Genomic DNA, 18,954 nt, shown 5'->3' with positions numbered 1-18,954 from the left:
CACTAGCACAACACGGATACGGGGGCAGGAGCGGTCGTCAGGCCGACCGTTCCTGAACGGTCTCCTCACAATAAAAAATATGAGGAGACAAATGAGCCAAGTCAGCAAGTGTTCAGCAGAGCAAAGAACGACGCCGTTTCAAATAAAAAAAATATTGACTTCCAAATGGGAGTAGACGGAGCAAACGGAAGAGAAGTAAATTTTGAAATTCAAGTTGAAATTTTGAATCAGCCGCAGAAAATAAAATAGAGGGAAGAGTCTGGGCGTTGAAATTTTGAATCAGCCACAAAAAACAAAACAGAGGGAAGAGCCTTGGCGTGCTTCTGAAGGTAGTCTACTCTGACCGACCACTCACTGAAGATAGAAAGGTGAAGTTCGGGTGGGATTCGACACTAAAGGTAGAAAGCTAAAGTTCCGGTGGAATTCGACCTACTGGGTGTTTCTAGGTGAAGTGGGTATAGTCTACTCTGATGAAGGTAGCAATTGACAGAAAACTGGGTAGAGAGGCAGGCGGCAAGGTAGAAGCAAACAGAGATGAAACCAGAGTTTGTCCATAAAACTGAATAGCAGAAGCAGTTGTGGTCTTCAACTGGGTATGAGAGTGTTGTATCCATTTTGAATGCAACCAAGGCAGGCGGTAAGGTGGAAGCAAATAGAGAAAAGTGAGCATCTCACGAAACCAGATTTTTTCGTTCAACTTAATAGCAGAAGCAGGTACGCTCTCCGATTTCGGTGAAACGTAAAACATATTCGCAGACCAAGGTAACATGAGTGAACCATGTCAGTAACTCTGGCCAATAATTTGTTACCCAAATGCACATCTGTTAAATGAATGATGAAATTAGAGTCACTGAAGACATAATATGAAGATGATAGAATAATAGTGAAGTTGTACTGTATTTGTGTGTGTGTACCGTATCTGTGTGTGTGTGAACATAACAATTTCAGTGATGGACTATAATGGGATAGTAGTTATTGGAAGATCTAGGGGTATGTATTCAAGTAAACTGTCGAACAGAATTAGGGAAAGATGAGAGAAATAAAGTCACATTTAACAAGTGAATTAATGTACATCCTGTTGTAAATTAGTTACATGTTATAGCCACCGTATTACAATTGATAGGAATCATTGTGCGTGTAGTAGTTGGTCCATGCTCATGGGGCAATCTTAGTTTGCCCCTCTCCCAACCATGCAGTGTTTATAAAATGGAGGCGTAGAGTTGAATGAGATGAAGCAGAGGAAAAGACATATATGTGAATAATAAATGGGTGAACCTTGTGTTGTAAGTAAATTACATGATATAAGAAATATATTACAATGAGCAGAAAGTGCTTGTTTGGCCCTCAAAATGTAGAAATAGTAGAAAATGCGGAGTTGGCTTATGCGGTTGTCATTAACGAATGACATAAGGTCCAGTGAGTTAAAAAACCTAGAATCAAAATATAATCACCAGCGTGGATGTACATACAGTTAAAATAGACTTACATCGTGTGACCAATACATTATAGTCCGTATAACTTAGTGTACATGGAGTTGTATCTGTACATAGATAATGCCGTTGTCTTAGAGTAAAAGTAAGGTGGTGTGAATCATTAATCATATTGATAAGCGTAATAATAGAATTTGGTATACTAGTAATGTGCGATTCATAACACACTATGAATGGTAATATACATTTATGTTGTCGTTTATGTACATACTATTCATGAAGTGTTGCAAATTAGGGTGTTTGATGCATAATTGGCAGGAGCAGAAGTAATGGATTGCAACAAATTGGCAGAAGATCGTACCCCTGAGTTAGGAATGGAGTTCAACAGTGAAGAGGATGCGTACAAGTTTTACAACAAGTATGCCTTTAAAATAGGTTTTAGTGTACGTAAAGACTATTTGAATAAAGACAAAGACGGCGTGACCACGTCTAGGAGATATAGTTGCTGCAAGGAAAGTGTGAAGCGCAAGTATGAAGGTGATATGATGCCAAAGAGGACACAAGCGCCGACGAAAACAGGGTGTGGTGCTAAAATGGTTATCGTGTTGCTTAGAGGGACAATGAAGTATCGTGTGCATGACCTTGTCTTAGAGCATAACCATGAGTTGCACATTGCTCAATGTTCGCACATGATGCCATCACAAAGAAAAGTGAGCGAGACTCAAGGATTTCAAGCTGAAATAAGCGAGGACGCTGGGCTTTCATTGAAACAGAGCCATGAGCTTATGGGAAAGGAGGTAGGTGGGATGGAAAATGTGGGATATACTCGGTAAGACCTGAAACGATATCTTCGTACTCGACGGGAAAGGAGTTTGAAATATGGAGAAGCAGGTAGCATGCTGAATTATTTTCAAGAGCAAACACTCGAGAATCCATCCTTTTTTCATGCCGTACAGCTGGACTGTGAAGAGCAGATAACGAATATCTTTTGGGATGATGCAGGAATGTTAATTGACTACAACTTTTTTGGAGACGTAGTCACATTCGACACAACCTATAAAACAAATAAAGAATACCGGCCACTTGGAGTGTTTGTGGGTTTTAACCAACATAGGCAAATTGTGATATTCGGTGCTGCCCTTATGTATGATGAGACTATAGATTCTTTCAAATGGGTGTTTAGTACATTTCTAGAAGCAATGTGCGGAAAGCGTCCAAGTACCAAACTAACTGACCAAGATCACGCCATAGTAGCCGCTCTTTCAGTTGTATTGCCTGAAATATTTCACGGTCTATGTACGTTTCACATAAGGCATAATTTTATGAAAGATCTTGGCAATCACTACAAGGAAAATAGTGACCTTCCATACATGTTTGGTGCCTGCATGTATGAGATTGAAGAAGTGGAATAATTCAACAGGTTGTGGGAGACGATGGTGAAGAAGCACAATCTTGAAAATAACGAATGGCTTTCCGGGCTGTATCGGATTCGTGATAAATGGGCAAGGTGTATGATGAAAGAAAGATGGACCGCGGGAATGCGAAGCACCCAACTTAGCGAAAGTCTAAATGCAGCAATAAAAAATCATTTGAAACTGAATCACGACCTTGTGCAGTTCTTTAGACATTTTAATCGGGTGGTTGATGATAAGAGACATAATGAACTCATCGCAGAATATGAAATGAGGCAAAAGCTCCCCATGGTAGGGTTGAGGCAAACACCTATACTTGTGCATGCAGCAGAGACGTATTCACCAACCGTATTTGTTGCATTCCAAAATGAATATGACGATTCAACAGCTATGGTTATATTGAGACAACAAGATGCAGAGATGTTTGTGGAGTTTACGGTGATGAGGTATGATGGAGGACCTGAAAGAATAGTTGTACGCTGTAGTTGCAAAAAATACGAGAATGAAGGAATTTTATGTGGGCACGCGTTGAAGGTGTTTGATACCGTGGGCATAAAGACAATTCCTCCGAAATATGTTAAGAGGCGATGGACAAAAAGAGCTCTGGTTGGGTACTGTTTTGATCGACGAGGACGGAAAATTGTGGCTGATCCAAAAGTAATCATTTCAACTCGCTATCGGGAGCTCGCTCCAGCCATGATTAAGGTCGCAACTCGAGCAGCAATGTCGGAGGACACCAGCAAAGTAGTAATCACCGTCATATCCGATTTGGCAAAGAGAGTTGAGCTCCTCCTCTCAAAAAGCGAAGAGCAACCTTCACAAAATCATAAAAATCTGAATGTGGAGGAACGGGATAAAATTGAAATTGTAAATGAAATGGGAGAGGCAATAGTCGCAAGAGGCATTAAAAAATGAGGCGGTGGGAAGAGAAGTAAAGTGATGCGTAGTTGGGTCGATAAATTTGATAGAGTAAAAAGAAAATCTAAATTGTCAAGAACTACAGAGACTACGGTATAGATCCAATTTTTGTGATGGTAAACATTTATGCTAAAAAATTCTTATTATATTACCGTTAAGTAAAGTTTAGGTACCATTCAGTATGAAATAACATTATTGTCGTGTCAAATATACAGGTCTCAGAATCGGAGCCGACATCGGTTGAATTTGATGAACACATGTTTATGGGATGCTGTTCATCTACTGACTCAGTTTCGGTTAGTATAAAATGATCAAGACTTTAGTTTTTATCTAGATGTTTCTAACAGCATAATTAGTTATATGGATGTTACATTATGTGATAATTTTGTTACGCCTGTCATCCTCCCTGATATACCTATTTTATCTGTTTTATACAATTATTTGGCCCCTCAAAACTCGTAGACGCATTCAAGGAGCTAGTCAGTGAATGGCCCTCCAAACGCTATTGCTCCCGAAATCGAAGAAAGTGAAATGGTATGCATACATTTAGCAGGAAAAATAAAGACTTTGTTGTTCGTATCGTACAACTCCTTTAGGCGTGCTGTCATGGTCCGCACCTGGACGCTTCAAAGCATGTAATAAATATATTATGTAGTTAACGTATGCTCGCTTCTATAACATAATGTTTTGTATTATCCGAAGGTCCACCGTTTAGCTAATCAGGGGCCTCCTGCAACAGTCCCTACAGAATGGATGCACCCCAAATTTTCTATTTTTTCCAACCATAACTCCGTCAGAGATATATTGATAGTTTGATAGATCGTTTCTTGTTATAATGTCTACTCCAATTTAGCTTTCGAACCGAGCAATATAGGCACTGGTAATGATTTGTTAACAGTTGAATATTTATTTTATATCATGTAGGAGGAGCGTGCGGCAATTTCAACACACTGTGATATTAATGGATATCATGTATTTTTACCATCACCGCAGGTGACAAACTCTTATCATTACATCACATATTTATGTAGTACTGTTTATTGGATATTTGGCGACTTGGACATCGTATATTATTAACCGTATGTACCATTAGGTGATTTGCCATCGTTACACATTTCAGGAAAGAAATAACACCCAGGGATTGCGACTAACTATTGACGCCGCCTCCCCTCAGAGGCAGGTTGATGAATGATGTGTACCTCTAATTTTTTAACGACACATTAATTGGTTGACCAAACTATTGAGTTCCGATTATCCATTCATCAAGTTGACCTTATTTTTTGGTGTTAGTACTTCTCTGTTGAATATATGGTTCAGTTTCAATCGCTTGAATAATGTGAGTTTCTTTTAATCGACAATTTGGAAATGAATTAGTGCATGTCTCGAACGAGATTTGCGGCGTTTTTGGAAGCTCAGTTGTGATTGGACCTCCATGTCGGCCTGGTTGGGAATGCTGCATAACTACGTTACAAGCAGTTAATAAGGTGTTACAAGTTATTCATGTGCCTGTACAGGCACCTTCAATATTTCACTGTGTTCAAATTTAGACAAGTGGATAGAACGTTTATAATCATGTCCAGTGTTAATAGTCATCAATCATTCTGTAATGTGTTGTGTAAAGTTGTTAAGAATTTATAAAGTTGACTGAAAAGTAGAGTAATATTTTTCAATACGATTGAACGTGCTTCTTTATGATTATGGTATTTTTCATAGAATACCATTACAAATTACTGTTGTGATATATATACCATTGTCCAACATTCAGTTGCAATCGTAAATAACATCTTTATTGCTCGTTGATGGCAATTAGAATGGTTAGATGTATCATATAGCAATCAACCTTTACAAATTGTTATTATTTTGGATAAGTATGCATTGCTGAATTATTATGTGCCATTTAGTCACCAAAAAAATTACTTTTGGCACTACATATGGGTCAGATTTTCAAAACGGACAGTTCGCACCATTTTAATGATGCACTACAGGCACTTCGATAGGTTTTACAAGAATCTTCCAAATTGAATTATGATCAAATAACCACATGACCAATAATAGGAAGGTAATAGTTTCGCAGAAGAAAATGATAGTACGAGGGATAGGCTAATTTCCAGCAGTTAAAACTAAGTTTTATAATGCAACAAGTATTCATAACGAAGCGTACAGAATGAGTTACAACCAATTAGGTGTATGTTACAATACGTTACAACTATTGATGGATCTTTAACAGGCATCATTAATATCCAAATAAGGGGCAAAATGTTAAAGTAGAGATTGTAATGATTAAACTTTTGTTGCTACCTTGACGAACACCCGACTACATCCCTCGTCATCTGTTGTATCCCATACAACACCTGGGAATGCCGTCATGCATTAGACAATCGGGTATGTACCTCTGAAAGTCATCATCACTTGATTCAGTAAAATCAGATAGGTCCGAGTCGGATATAAGCATGGGATCTGCTAAAATATTATCAACATCAAAATCTTTTGACATAGCATGTCTTTTTGAGGCCTCAACCTCGTGAAACCTGTGTAGCCTACGCTTCATCTGCATAACTTCTCGTTGTAGCCTATGTAATACGCTTGCATCATTCACTTCTGATCCTATAACAAGCTCCGCTGAACGTGTTCTCGAGATGCGTAGGCTATGCCAGCGCGACAAAATACCTCTAATTCCATTCTTCGCTCACGAATAGACTCCCATATGGGTTCATGTTCCAGAATGTAATTACCGGAGGGTAGGTGCTCGTGGACGCTATCTTTGAAAATGTGGCCAGTTAGTCCCAGAGAGTTGTTGGTGTTAAGTGGAGCGTTCCTGAAATCGCGTTTGACACGATATAAAATCCTCCCATCTGGTGTTTCGTACCTCCTTAGAGCATTGGTTGGACCCGATGATACTTTCCGTCTTTTTTGCCGAACCTTTGGTCATGAACTTGTATGAGATCTTTCGAAATTTGATTGCATGTCTCTGTTATAGACCTACTGTGTTTTGGTTGGATGAAAAGAACGATGATCTGCCAAAGTATTGGGGAGGAGGAGATATAAAAGAGGTATAAATTTGGATGGTAGATGGTGGGTAGAACGTTTATATGTGTATGTATGTAAACATATTTAGTTATTATGTGATATAAATAGCATCATATTTATATTTAGTTATTGTGTGATATCAAAGCGGATGTTCGTGCCATGCATAGTACACATTTAATTTGAACACATTTAACAATTGTTAGGGTCTGTCATTTCATCCTGTTGTCCACGAATTAGGCCCGAGTGTTAGCTACGTCTTGGATCTCAAACTTTGAACATTGTAACTAAGAACGTACAAAGTTGCAACCAATAACGGATGCATTATAACTAGATATGAACAGTTTGTGATATTACAACTAGTGATATTAAAACCTGTGATATTACAACTTGTGATATTACAATGTGCTACAACAACTGATATAATAACTTTTTAAAATCCGATGAACCTTTGCCATTCTCTTGTTTGTGCCATTGCACTTGGCCCAAACAATAATAACTCCCCCCAACAATGCTAATTTCGTAGACACTTTATTAAGTGTCTATTGAGAATATAGAGATGATCGTTCCGAACCCCAAAACATTTGATCTAGCGAGGCCTTCTTGAACATCTCATTAAATTAGCGAGATCTTTTCGAACATCATTCAACCCATTAGCTGCTATTTGGCTTCCAAGAACTTGGTTTCTGTGTGAACACTCTATTGATGACGCTGCAAGTGAAGTTTGAGGGGGATGGAAGACTACTAATAATAAATTTCGTATTCGGGTTCATTGCCACCCTTCAGTAGTATGAAATGGGAAGTGTGAAGCGGAATATAATGGAAAGTGTAAACGATAATGAAAGGGGGACGAACAAATTTTTTTTGTTGTGGGATATAAAACTGCAACCGCGCCCTTTTATAGTCCGTAGGACCCTCCCATATGTCATAAAATATCAGGGGCCAACGTATTTCAGGCCAACAATTTCATCACGACAGTGGAAGCTGTAGAGTCACATGCAGCTGGTGAATTATGTCATGATTTAATTTAGACAATAAAACAAATTTGACAGCTTTTATCATGAAATGACCTGTACACCAACATTAAGGGTCACGTGGATACAGAGTTACACATCAGTGACCTGTACGTTTCACAATGTGCACATACAGTTACACTCTGTACACGTAAGTAAGAAACCCCAAAACAACAGTTTCTTGGCCAAGATTCATATGTGTAACACTCTATGCCCTTGGTTCCGTATTGTAAACTTGTTTTAATCCACAATTAGACAATTAATTAGTGCTTGTTGATTGTAACTCTAAAATTACTTCAGACATTAGGTGTCTCGACGAGATCAACAATAATATTATTTTTAGGTATAAAACCTTGTTTGGTTACCACTTGCACAGCTACAACACCTGCTGCGCCTGAACTATGTCAATTCAGAATATTTAGGTACAAAGCGTGAAATTTGTAATACCGCCACTGTTGATAAGTGTTACGTCGCATGGGTAATCAGTTACAGACAATAACACAAATTTTGCAGCTTTTATCATGAAATAACCTGTGCACCAACATCGTGGGTCACGTGGATACAGGATTACATATCGTTGAAGTTAAGTTTCACTATGTCCATACACAGTAATACTCTGCAACTGTTGCACAAATCCTTCTGCATCAGTTTGTTGGCCCAAAGTGAGATGGAAAGTCAACAAGCCCATGGCCTTGTTCAGTTCATGACGCAAATTTACTACCTCTATGAGCCATTCATACCTCATTCTGTTCTGTTGCTTTAGTAATTTTTATGAGGGTTGTGTTCGACCTTTAGTTTTATGAATGTTGTAACTAAGAACGAACAAAGGTGTAAAAAAGAACGTTCGAATTGTATTCAGATATGAATTGTTTGTGGATGATGCGAAAAATTGTTGGACTATATTCTACCCACAAGCGAAACTAGTATGCAAGTATATCAGATTGGGCTTTTGGAGGCATTAACACAAAACAAGATATATCAGGCCACTGATTTCAGGTGTAAGAGTCTCATTATTTTTCACGACAACTTGCAAGGTTATGTAAGATAAATTATTGATTAGTACACCGCATCTATGGTTTAGTACATCTTGCTCATCAACTGACAAAATGGGAAGTCAACAGTTGTTAGAAGCACCTACTTTGTGTTAATGCCATACATGGATGACAAACTACCCGCCAAACTGTTCACGAATATGGGTCCAATCTGGATAAAGTGGAGTCAGCGAAAAATTGCTATTAGTAGCAACAGGAGGGCGACCGCTACCGAAATCGTCATGAAGGTCTTCATTTGTTGAATGTCATGTTCGATGCCGTGCATATGGTGCGAGAACGAGGTTGAATCATGGAGCACTTTTCCGAGACTGTCGAAGGAGCTTTCTCTGCTTATAGCCTGTCGATTAGGTGAGGTGGGATAGTAGTTAGTCTGAACTTGCTCGTGATCCCTCCCTATTGGATGGAACCAAGCAAAGAAAGTACATGCTTTTGTTTCACACACGAAGTATAGCAACCCCTTCGTTGGTTTTTGTGACTCGACGATCTTCAGGGTTGCCCTTCTTCCACAACTACAGTAGCGATATTGGTACCTTAGGTCAGTAGATCTGCCTCCAGTATTGCTAGATGAAGATATTTGAAAGATCTAAACCTCCCTTGGAGCAGATGTTAGGAATTGATGTTTGTAATAAGGGATGATGTAATGGTAATGTGTGTTGAACGGGATCAGTCACAAAGCTTCAGATTTAGGTATGTGGGAAGAGACGATATAGGGAAAAATGCACTTTTCATCCATAATGTTTAAGGTGTTCACTAATTTCGTCCCTAAAGTTTCACACAAAATTCATTTCATCCTCATAATTTTGTAATTATGAACAATTTTGTCCCTAAAGTTTATGTAGAACACATTTCATCCTCATATTTTTATAATTCCTACCAATTAAGGACAATTAAAGGATTGTTAACCAATTTAGACATAATATCATCACATGTCCCATTAATAATTGTATTATTAATACTTAATTCAATTATTGATTAAATTATAGAAATAACAACAAGTGTTTTTTGATACGAAACTATCTCTTTTTTTTTTCCTTTAAATGGTGATATGATATATTTGAGACTAAATAAATAGATTGAAAGATAAATAGATGATTGAAAAACATGTATATGATACAACAAAACAAAATCTTGCAAATAAATGACAATCTAAACCATTCATTCTTTTGCATTAATATTTTTCTCACATTTGTTGTAATGGGTATGTTTGACATTTTTCTTCAATTGGCTATAGTGGAATTGTTTCTTTCCCACTGACTTCATTTTCTTTTGCCAAGATTTTCGTGTACCTCATTGTGATTAAGAAGAAAGTAATGGTGGCTAAAAATTTCTTAGTCTTTTTTGTACTAAAATGAGAAAGTGAATAAAGAAAAGATTTTTGAGCTTTTAGTTAATCCATTTTTTTTTACTAATAGGCATGTTGTGATCAAGTGACGCTATCCAATTCAAATTGATTGACAATCTACCAATTGTCCTTAATTAGCCAAATTTAGGAAATTATGAGGATGGAATGTGTTTTTATCAACTTGAAGGATGAAATTAATCAAAATTATAAAATTACAAGCATAAAATGTGTTGTGCATGAAACTTTAGGGATGAAATTGGTTAACACCTTAAACATTAGGGATGAAAAATGCATTTTTGTCGATGATATAAACTAGCAAAGATACTTCTCAGAAATTAGCAAGTATGAAATAAGTAACATGTTGACTGGGATCTAACACAAAAGCATCTCAGACATCAAACGACACGTTTGCGAGCTGTTCACGGCTAATATTCGGCCAAACAAAATTTGTCCGGTTCAGATATCATCTTGTACCTCATGTTTTAACAATATGTGTGGAACCCTTCTAATTTTGTACTAAAATTACACATTGTCGAACGGGAGTTACACCATATGCAAACAGAGTTATGCAGTGTGCAAAATGCATATACCTTCAGCAACGATTGCACTTGGAACCTTTCGTGTGTATGTCCGCAAATTTTGCATTGCTGTACCTATGAAATAGGCATGCCAGGAAGTAGGTGACGGGATTGAAATCTATAGAGTAACATCCTTTCTTGGGAATCATGTCCTTTTGATTTCGCACCTACTTTGAGTACAAGGCGTACGGGAGATAGTATCGAGACGTTTGATGAGTGTTATGTCGCGTTACTAAATAGTTACAGAAGATTACAGCTTTTATCATGAAAGGAACTTAACAAAAACTCAGCAGGTCATGTGCGTTGGTTGAGGGTTCCGACCTTCCGTATACCGTTTATATGTGTATAAAGTTTTTTCATGCAGTATTTGTTAAAAACAAGAATTTTTTCATGTTTTATGCCTTACCTGTACATTATTTCATCATACACTTTATCATCTTGACCCCATATTTAATATTTGATGCACAAGTAGTTGACGTGGCTTTACACCTTGTTCAATGAAGTGTTACGTTTGAGCAAGTGTGGTAGTTACTGACAATAAATGGATACAGATGACAAAGCCTCCAAACTTTAATGCCTGTGGTCGGTATTACAAGTTCTTAGCATATAGTTACACTTTACTTTTATAAAAATACTTGTAGAAGGGAGGTTATTAGTGACAGTAAATGGTGTCTTTGATCCATATAATAGGGAGATTTGGAAGGGCAGCGTCCTTCCCACCAGGTTTGGACTTCAAGGATGCATCTTAATGCTTTGAAAATGTAACTAATTTGCATACTTGGACAATATCTGTAGGAAAAATGCAACGTTGCATTATTTACTGACTTGTTCACATGTCAATTATTTACTGACAAGTTACATCCACTTGCAATGCGAAAAAAAAGTGGTACAATTGGGCGCTTGTTCTACAGTTACACATTGTTGAAGGTAAGTTCCAGTATACGCATATAGAGTTACACTCCGCGCATTTTGCACAAAACTTACTTGATTGAAGGTAACTATGGTCAAGTGAATGGTGTGTAACACTCTGACCTCGTAAAATGGCATGTCATTAATGCCTATATTTTTTTAGAATTTTTCAAGTAATTGGTCTTCATTGTCCATACTCTTCATCGTACCACAATCTAAATGACATTGGTGCCATGGGTCTTCATTGACCATACTCTTCATAGTGCCCATATTACAAGTAGTTGGCATAGAGTTACGAAAAATATACATAAATATACATGTTCGGCTAATGTTATTACTGACAACTGCAGCTCGAAGACCACAAAATACATGACTCAAAATCACATTTTATGGCCAAAACTGATAAATAAACAGTATGATACAAAAAGACGCAAATTTCGTCACTAATATGGCCAGGTCGAAAAACTACTATTTCAAAAACATCTTTTGCTACTATACAAAAAGAGTCCTGAATTTACATCCTTAACTATGATGATCTTGCAACCTTTTACTGTTTACTCCCAACCGTGGCGGCAATAGTGTCCTGAAACTTTGTATTATGCTCCGAACTGCAAAGCCGCGCGGTGTACATAATTCGATATTTCGCAACATTTTCCTGCACAATTTCACCTCTTGTATTAGTAAACCCGGGGATTGAGGTATTTATTAACCGTTTTATTGCTACAAGTACAAAAACAGATAGTTATAAAATATGATCACACCTCAGTAATTCGCACAGCCAATCTTCCACTCCAGTGTTCAAGAAAGGTCATCGTGAAAACTCCACTATCGAACCTGTACAGATGAACATATTGTGACTCAGAAATATGGACAATATACTAAAGTGATTGTAGTACACATTGCAATAATAAGGTATCGGGATGGTATTGAAAGATCCCATATTTTACATGCGATCGGGTGACACATGAGGTACATCAGCAACTAAGAGTTTGAAAGTTGCAAAGTCAAGTTCCATCCCAAATTTAGCTGTCATTATCAATCCGAGGGCACGTTGCTGCATGAAACAGAGTCAAGTAACTATTTGTATGATAAAAATTAATGAACAACTCCAATAAACACTCATACCAAGCGCGCTTTAGAACTGTAATATCTTTGCTCTTTGCTTGTTGTGGGTCAGGGTCTAGCAGATGCACTATGCGTTGTGAGACATGGAAGGAGTACACAAACCAGAAGCTGTCTACGAGGACAGGAACAAGAATCTGCAGCATAAAAAAAAAATTCTTCAGCACGAGCATAATAGAGTAGTTTACCAATAACTTGCTAATATATACAAACTCATCAATAGTTACGATAAGGTTATATCCATACCAACTGACACTTAGATGCATCAGCCGCTTTATCAGGCCCGCGGATCTTGAACAACTTCATAAGCTTAGCAGTTATGATGTCATCGGACTGTGATTCGAATTTTCGAAGATTCAAAATGCCATCCTGTTAGCAATCAGTACAAGGGGATATAGATGTTTAGGGTGAATTTCACTGACTCGGGTAATAGATTAGTACATGCATTTGTGCGAAACTTTGATAATATTTTATTGAATGGTAGCCATTATCTAACAACAATTTTAATGCTTACAACTGCTATAGGCTCGACAATATAGCGTTTGACTCTACTGGTTGTGCTAGTCTCCCCACCCCAATTTATATGCCGGGCAAATATGTCCATGACCTGCGTAGAGTTACAGCCAAGGAACAGAATTGGTTTAGTTACTGCCATTTGGAAAACGTATCGCTTTACCTTACCAAACCAACACAATGTATTATTTCTCGGGCTGAAAAAATATGCCTAACCCGAGTCGAGACATGCATGCTATCACAAAGAGTCCTGAGGTCATCTCGTGTTAGAGAAAGTTGGAACATCTGAATGAGTGTCTCCCTGCCATTACGTGAGACAAAGAGTTACTTTTAAAATTGGCAGTTGTTAGCAACCATGTTCTACAAAAAAGTAAATGCTTTATCATAAAGTTACATTCAGCTTCAGCCAACAAATACTAGCGCTAATAAACCATGCATCCCCTAATATTCATCAATTTTACTACCTTATGCTAATTCTTCATTACAAAAATGATGTTCAAAAAACGTAACTCGGGAGAAATGTTACAACCTTATGGTTACAATTGATACCATTTTAGCCTAAATTGAATTCCAATTGGAAGAGTATAAAAATGCATGAATTGATTACGAATGGACTGGAGGGATGCACTTAACAAATAGTGGCACCGATAAATCCTTAAGTGCCTGTATCATAACCTCATAATCGTATGATAAATATATAGGAACCTTACTTGGGATTCTTATGTACCTCCCACGCGAATGCAGCGATCCTTTTGTCGTAAATGCTGATTGTCACGTGCGAAGGCAGAACCTACTCGGCTGACCGTAGCATGCTGCTTTTCTTCGTTGCCCGAGCTGGCCTGTGCTCATTCTCATCTTCAACAACTGCTGCAGATATCAATACATCAGAAAATCGAGATGTTATGTAGTTCACACTGATAGAATAATGATTAGGTATGCGTGTTATATAAAAATTTAATAGGGCAGCACATTGCAATAGTGTTTAACCGATCAGCCAAGAATTTTTCAATTCATATGCAAAACTCAAATGTAACTATTAATTCAGACTGAATACTATCAAGGTTTCTGTCCTCTGGACACAACATAATAAAATTAATTTGTGAGTACTTGTACATCAAATTCAAGACACTGTTTTTTGTTCACTAACCTTTCCTTTTGCGACTATAAGACCGCAACCTTCTCGGTGTGTGTGGCAGATCCAAAGGATGCTCAATTCGAACAGGACCTGTTGAGTCATCTTGGATGATTGTTGGGGTATCATTTGACTTGTACACACTGTCTGAAATATCCTTCCCATCACTTGTGTTGCCAACATTTTCTGCTTCCTTCCCATCAATGCTTCTCCCACTTTGCTCTTTTCCAACCGTCTTCTGCCCCATCGAATGTCGATTTGTTGGTTCAGTCTCATCTATTGCTCTGGTTGGAGTCCCAATGTCATCATCATTACCGCCTGCATCTTGTTCTTTTTCACTATCACCGTCATCGTCAGCATTGGAGTCCTTTCCTGCTTCTGCCGATTGATATTCCGAATGATCTTCACTGTCCATATCAAGATGTATTTGCTCTGAATCAGACATCCTCTGTTTCTACTTTTTGTTTGAAACGACCTCTGTTGCTGATGCTTTGGCCCTAGGATGAGAACACAGCAATTCTGCAATGTTTAATATCCTTCTTTGGCAACTCACTGTCATACTGTACACTTTTGAAAGCTCAACCTGCTTATACATAAACAAACCACAATGAATAGCCCGTTTCGACTTAATCCGAACAGATGAATTCATCATATTATGCACTGACCTGTATTACTTCCTCATGGACCTCACGAAATCTGCCTTTTCGCTTTCAGGTGGTGAAATATTTTTCAAGAAAAGTTATGTACACCATATACATGAAAATGACTTAAGGTGTATTTGGCACACAAATTGCATGAAGTATACAATTAACTTTGTATTTTGCATGAATAATATTCGAGAATTTTTTTTCTCTCTCGTTTCTGCCATAAAATATGGAACAAGCGATACGAGCAGACTACGTTTCAAATGTAGCTACATTATAGCTGAACACTAGTGTTATTTGTGATCGGCGTTTGAAAAATCTTGCCACCTTTTTACAAAGCTTAACTAGTTCTTTGTCCCATACTCCATTTACAACTAAATTTCCTGATTTTGTACGTCAAGCATAGCAAACGCAAAATGATTGTGTGCTGTACGTCAACACTTAATGATTGTATTTGACAAGATTACTTTCCTAAGTTACGTAGCTGTGACTGCTTACAAATGATTGTTCAAATCATAAAAAATGTATAACTTTAACTTAAGCAACAATAGCGCATAATGAAGTATCAGTTTTAATAGTTAGGCAGTTTACTGCGATATCATGATGCCGCTGTCCATCATTATTCCAACTAGCTCAGGGGGTAGTTCATTTATTTGTGCACTAGATTCAGCCTCTTCCTCTTCATGCGTCCCAATCTACGAAAACAAAATCAAACCATCACTTCATACGTACATGGTATGTGTGGCCTATACATACAAACTAGTAAGTTAAAATCCATCAAAAAAAATTTTATCGCTCTTAAAATCCATCAAAAAAATTTTATCGCTCTTACTAGTTTTCCTTTTTCATAACCTCCGAGATTATCGATCTCCAATGCATCCCGTTCTGAAATTAAAGCATCTGTCCATGCCTTTGAGCCACTCTGTGCTTCAGTATTGTCACTCGATCAAGGTAATGCACCTGCAATTCAATTGGAGACTGACACATCAATTATATCACCTGCAATTCAAGTACTATGCATAAACAACCTTCATGTGCCTACTTAAAATTTGTTTTCGTTGCATCCCCTACTACTTAGATCACTTACTAACTTTCAATATCACGTAACTAAACTTACCAGTAGGACAAACATGCAACCCCCAACATATTGGTGCTGTTTTCCCCTTTTCTTCTGTATTTCTAATATTGCATAGTACATTTCTAACGTACTCTGCCCAGTTTAATGAGGGCACCTCAGTAACCACCTTCGTGCAACCCCATAGCCGAATTTTATACTTAGCCCGTGTAGTTGGAGCTAATAGACATCCACAAGTAAATGCAACAAATAGTCGCTTGAACTCGTCCCCACCGCTCATGCTTACTAACTCTTCGGGCAGCTGTTTCCTTTTGTATGTTCGGCGACTTGGTCCAGAATCTCCACCCTTACTGCTATCAGTATCTTCAACTGATAAGGGGCTATCATTTGGGATTCCAAGGATTAAACTGATGTCTTTTGCTGTTAAGGGTAGCACACCATCTCTATGTAGCTGAAAGTTACTTAGTGTAGGATTAAAATTGGCGATCAGCCAGGTTGCTATGCCGTTCGGAATGGAGCGACACTTTATTTCCAGCAGCCCTCCAAACCCCATATCTCTGATTTGCTGTTTTTTTGTTTCATCAATGTTCGACGCTAACCAAACCATCTGATTTGGTGAACAACGAATGGTGTACTTCGGATTCTATAATTAAGTTCAAGCAGAAAAACTAGTTAGACATACACAGATTATCACGTAACAACCTATTTTAGCATCCATGCCTTGTGCTTACCTTAATCTGCTATTTTCCCGGTATAGTCTTTCCAAGCCGCGCCATTTCTCTCTAGTACTCCTCTTTCTCTTTCCGATAGTTCTCTTTTCGATTCTAGACTTCTTCCTCGCTCAATATCATATGCTGTTTTGGCCATTTTATTATACTGCATTGGATGCATATAATCATGAATCATGTTATATATAATTCAGCATTTTCTAACACAGATTAATATCAGAAACCTCCCATAATGTTTGTTCTAATCACATGTAGCACCCCCCAAGTTTTCGAAATCACACATAGCACTCCCGACAGTAGGATGTGACAGGTTCTCCTAATCAAAAGGTGAGAAATTACCCAAAAATCACCAACATTTATCCCATGCCATAAACAACCTTAACTCGTTTAGAGGCAAAAAGAAATTCGGATAAGTATTGTTATACCATAACCAAAGTTGAACGGCCATAATTTAAAAATAATCAATGCAGTATACGGAGACCAATACTCCACTACAAGAACTAAGAAGAAAACTGCATACCAAAAAAGATTTAAAAAAAATCAAAAAATTCATGGAAGAGCAAGTTTATTTACAACTACAACCACATTCTGAAACTATTGCTGCCATTATGAGAATCCATACTCACATTTTTTATCTCCGTTCGGATCAATGTAACATTTTTTAAATAATGTGTAACTCTACGTGAATTATTTGTAAACCTTAATAGCAGAGACGCAATCTATTGTAAAGATATACAAGAAACTTACATAAAATTACAGAATGTTCAAAACGTGTTACACTATTCAAGGATGATTGATCTAACACCCTTCCCTACCTCGCATCCCTCCAAACGATACATATCAGCATACTCCATGGTGTATGAAGATATGTAATTGTGTTACAACCCTGATGGTATCCTATTATTTAGTAGATGATCATTTACATATACTAAAGAACAAGATTTAGACCTGTTTTGCTACTAGGAAATAAACTCTTTTTGGGCTATGGGTACAGGTGGAACAAAAATAAAGCCTCTATCCTACAATTCATTTTTTTGCTATCATTTTGAAATAAAGAGGCTGACAATGACACCAAAATTGTCATTGCAGGGGTGCTAAGTGTGAATTCGAACACATGGAGGGTGCTAGGTGTGATTAAAAGAAACCTCAAGGGAGGTTTTTGATATTAACCCTTTTCTAATTGTGTTTTTTACTTTACCGCGCACCAACTATAAATAATTAATACTTTATTTAGTTCTTAATACATACCTCTGTTATCTTAATGCCTTTCGCTGGAACGGTGCTTTGATACTCCTTCCTACACACATTAAATATTAACCAATTAGCTGTGCATTCTACTCATGATTATTATTTTCAATAAACATCAATATTACCTAAACTTCATCCACGCATTCAACGGTGGAACTGGTTCTTTGACTTCACTTGTATCTGCTGCCTCTATTCCTTCATTTTCGCCTAAACTCTTGTTCCGTCTTTCACTTCTTATCCGTGCCATCCTGTTCATGCATAACAACGAATACAATAAACATACACCACCGAAGTCTCAAATACGACATACCAGTTACACGCTAACATTTCTACTCTGTTTCTTCTATGTACTTGTTAATCCACACCATGTAACATTTATCCAACACTGTGTTCATGCACAATAACTAATACAATCTAACATACATCAATGCAGTCCCAAATACGACATTCCAATTTCAATCTAATAATTCTCTTCTCTTTCTCGCCGGTACCTGCTAATCCACACCATGTAACATTTATCCAACACCACGTAACACTTATCCAACACTTTGTTCATGCACAAGAACTAATACCATAAACATACATCAATGCAGTCCCACGTACGACATTCAAATTTCAATCTAACATTTTTCTTCTCTTTCTGACCGGTACCTGCTAATACACACCATGTAATAGTTATCCAACACCATGTAGCATCTATCCAACACTTTGTTCATGCACAACAACTAATACAATAAACATACATCAATGCAGTCCCAAATACGCCATTCAAATTTCAGTCTTAACATTTCTCTTTTCTTTCTGTCCTGTACCT

General features: G+C 37.6%; 2 protein-coding genes across 2 annotated transcripts; both read left to right on the top strand.

The window, feature by feature from the left end:
- Positions 1 to 1,759: 1,759 nt before the first annotated feature.
- LOC140036295 (protein FAR1-RELATED SEQUENCE 5-like) lies at positions 1,760 to 2,842 on the top strand. The gene is made up of 2 exons (XM_072077653.1): positions 1,760 to 2,227; positions 2,387 to 2,842. The coding sequence occupies exons 1-2, from the start codon at positions 1,760 to 1,762 to the stop codon at positions 2,840 to 2,842; spliced, it is 924 nt and encodes a 307-aa protein (XP_071933754.1).
- Positions 2,843 to 2,863: 21 nt separating this feature from the next.
- LOC140036294 (protein FAR1-RELATED SEQUENCE 5-like) lies at positions 2,864 to 4,952 on the top strand. The gene is made up of 4 exons (XM_072077652.1): positions 2,864 to 3,727; positions 3,976 to 4,056; positions 4,685 to 4,753; positions 4,881 to 4,952. Exons 1-4 carry the CDS (start codon positions 2,864 to 2,866, stop codon positions 4,950 to 4,952), a joined length of 1,086 nt encoding a protein of 361 aa, XP_071933753.1.
- The last annotated feature ends 14,002 nt before the right edge of the window (positions 4,953 to 18,954 follow it).

Source organism: Coffea arabica, chromosome 2e (genome assembly GCF_036785885.1).
Source record: "Coffea arabica cultivar ET-39 chromosome 2e, Coffea Arabica ET-39 HiFi, whole genome shotgun sequence".
NCBI classification, from domain to species: domain Eukaryota; kingdom Viridiplantae; phylum Streptophyta; class Magnoliopsida; order Gentianales; family Rubiaceae; genus Coffea; species Coffea arabica.
This window is presented reverse-complemented; position numbering and strand designations above follow the sequence as displayed.

Excerpts from the sequence above, each read along its gene's own strand:
- LOC140036295 (XM_072077653.1), top strand. The coding sequence starts at position 1,760 with ATGGATTGCAACAAATTGGCAGAAGATCGTACCCCTGAGTTAGGAATG. Across the intron at positions 2,228-2,386 it reads ATGAGCTTATGGGAAAGGAG|CTGGACTGTGAAGAGCAGAT; the intron begins GTAGGTGGGATG and ends CATGCCGTACAG.
- LOC140036294 (XM_072077652.1), top strand. The coding sequence starts at position 2,864 with ATGGTGAAGAAGCACAATCTTGAAAATAACGAATGGCTTTCCGGGCTG. Across the intron at positions 3,728-3,975 it reads TTGTAAATGAAATGGGAGAG|GTCTCAGAATCGGAGCCGAC; the intron begins GCAATAGTCGCA and ends TCAAATATACAG. Across the intron at positions 4,754-4,880 it reads TATTTTTACCATCACCGCAG|GAAAGAAATAACACCCAGGG; the intron begins GTGACAAACTCT and ends TACACATTTCAG.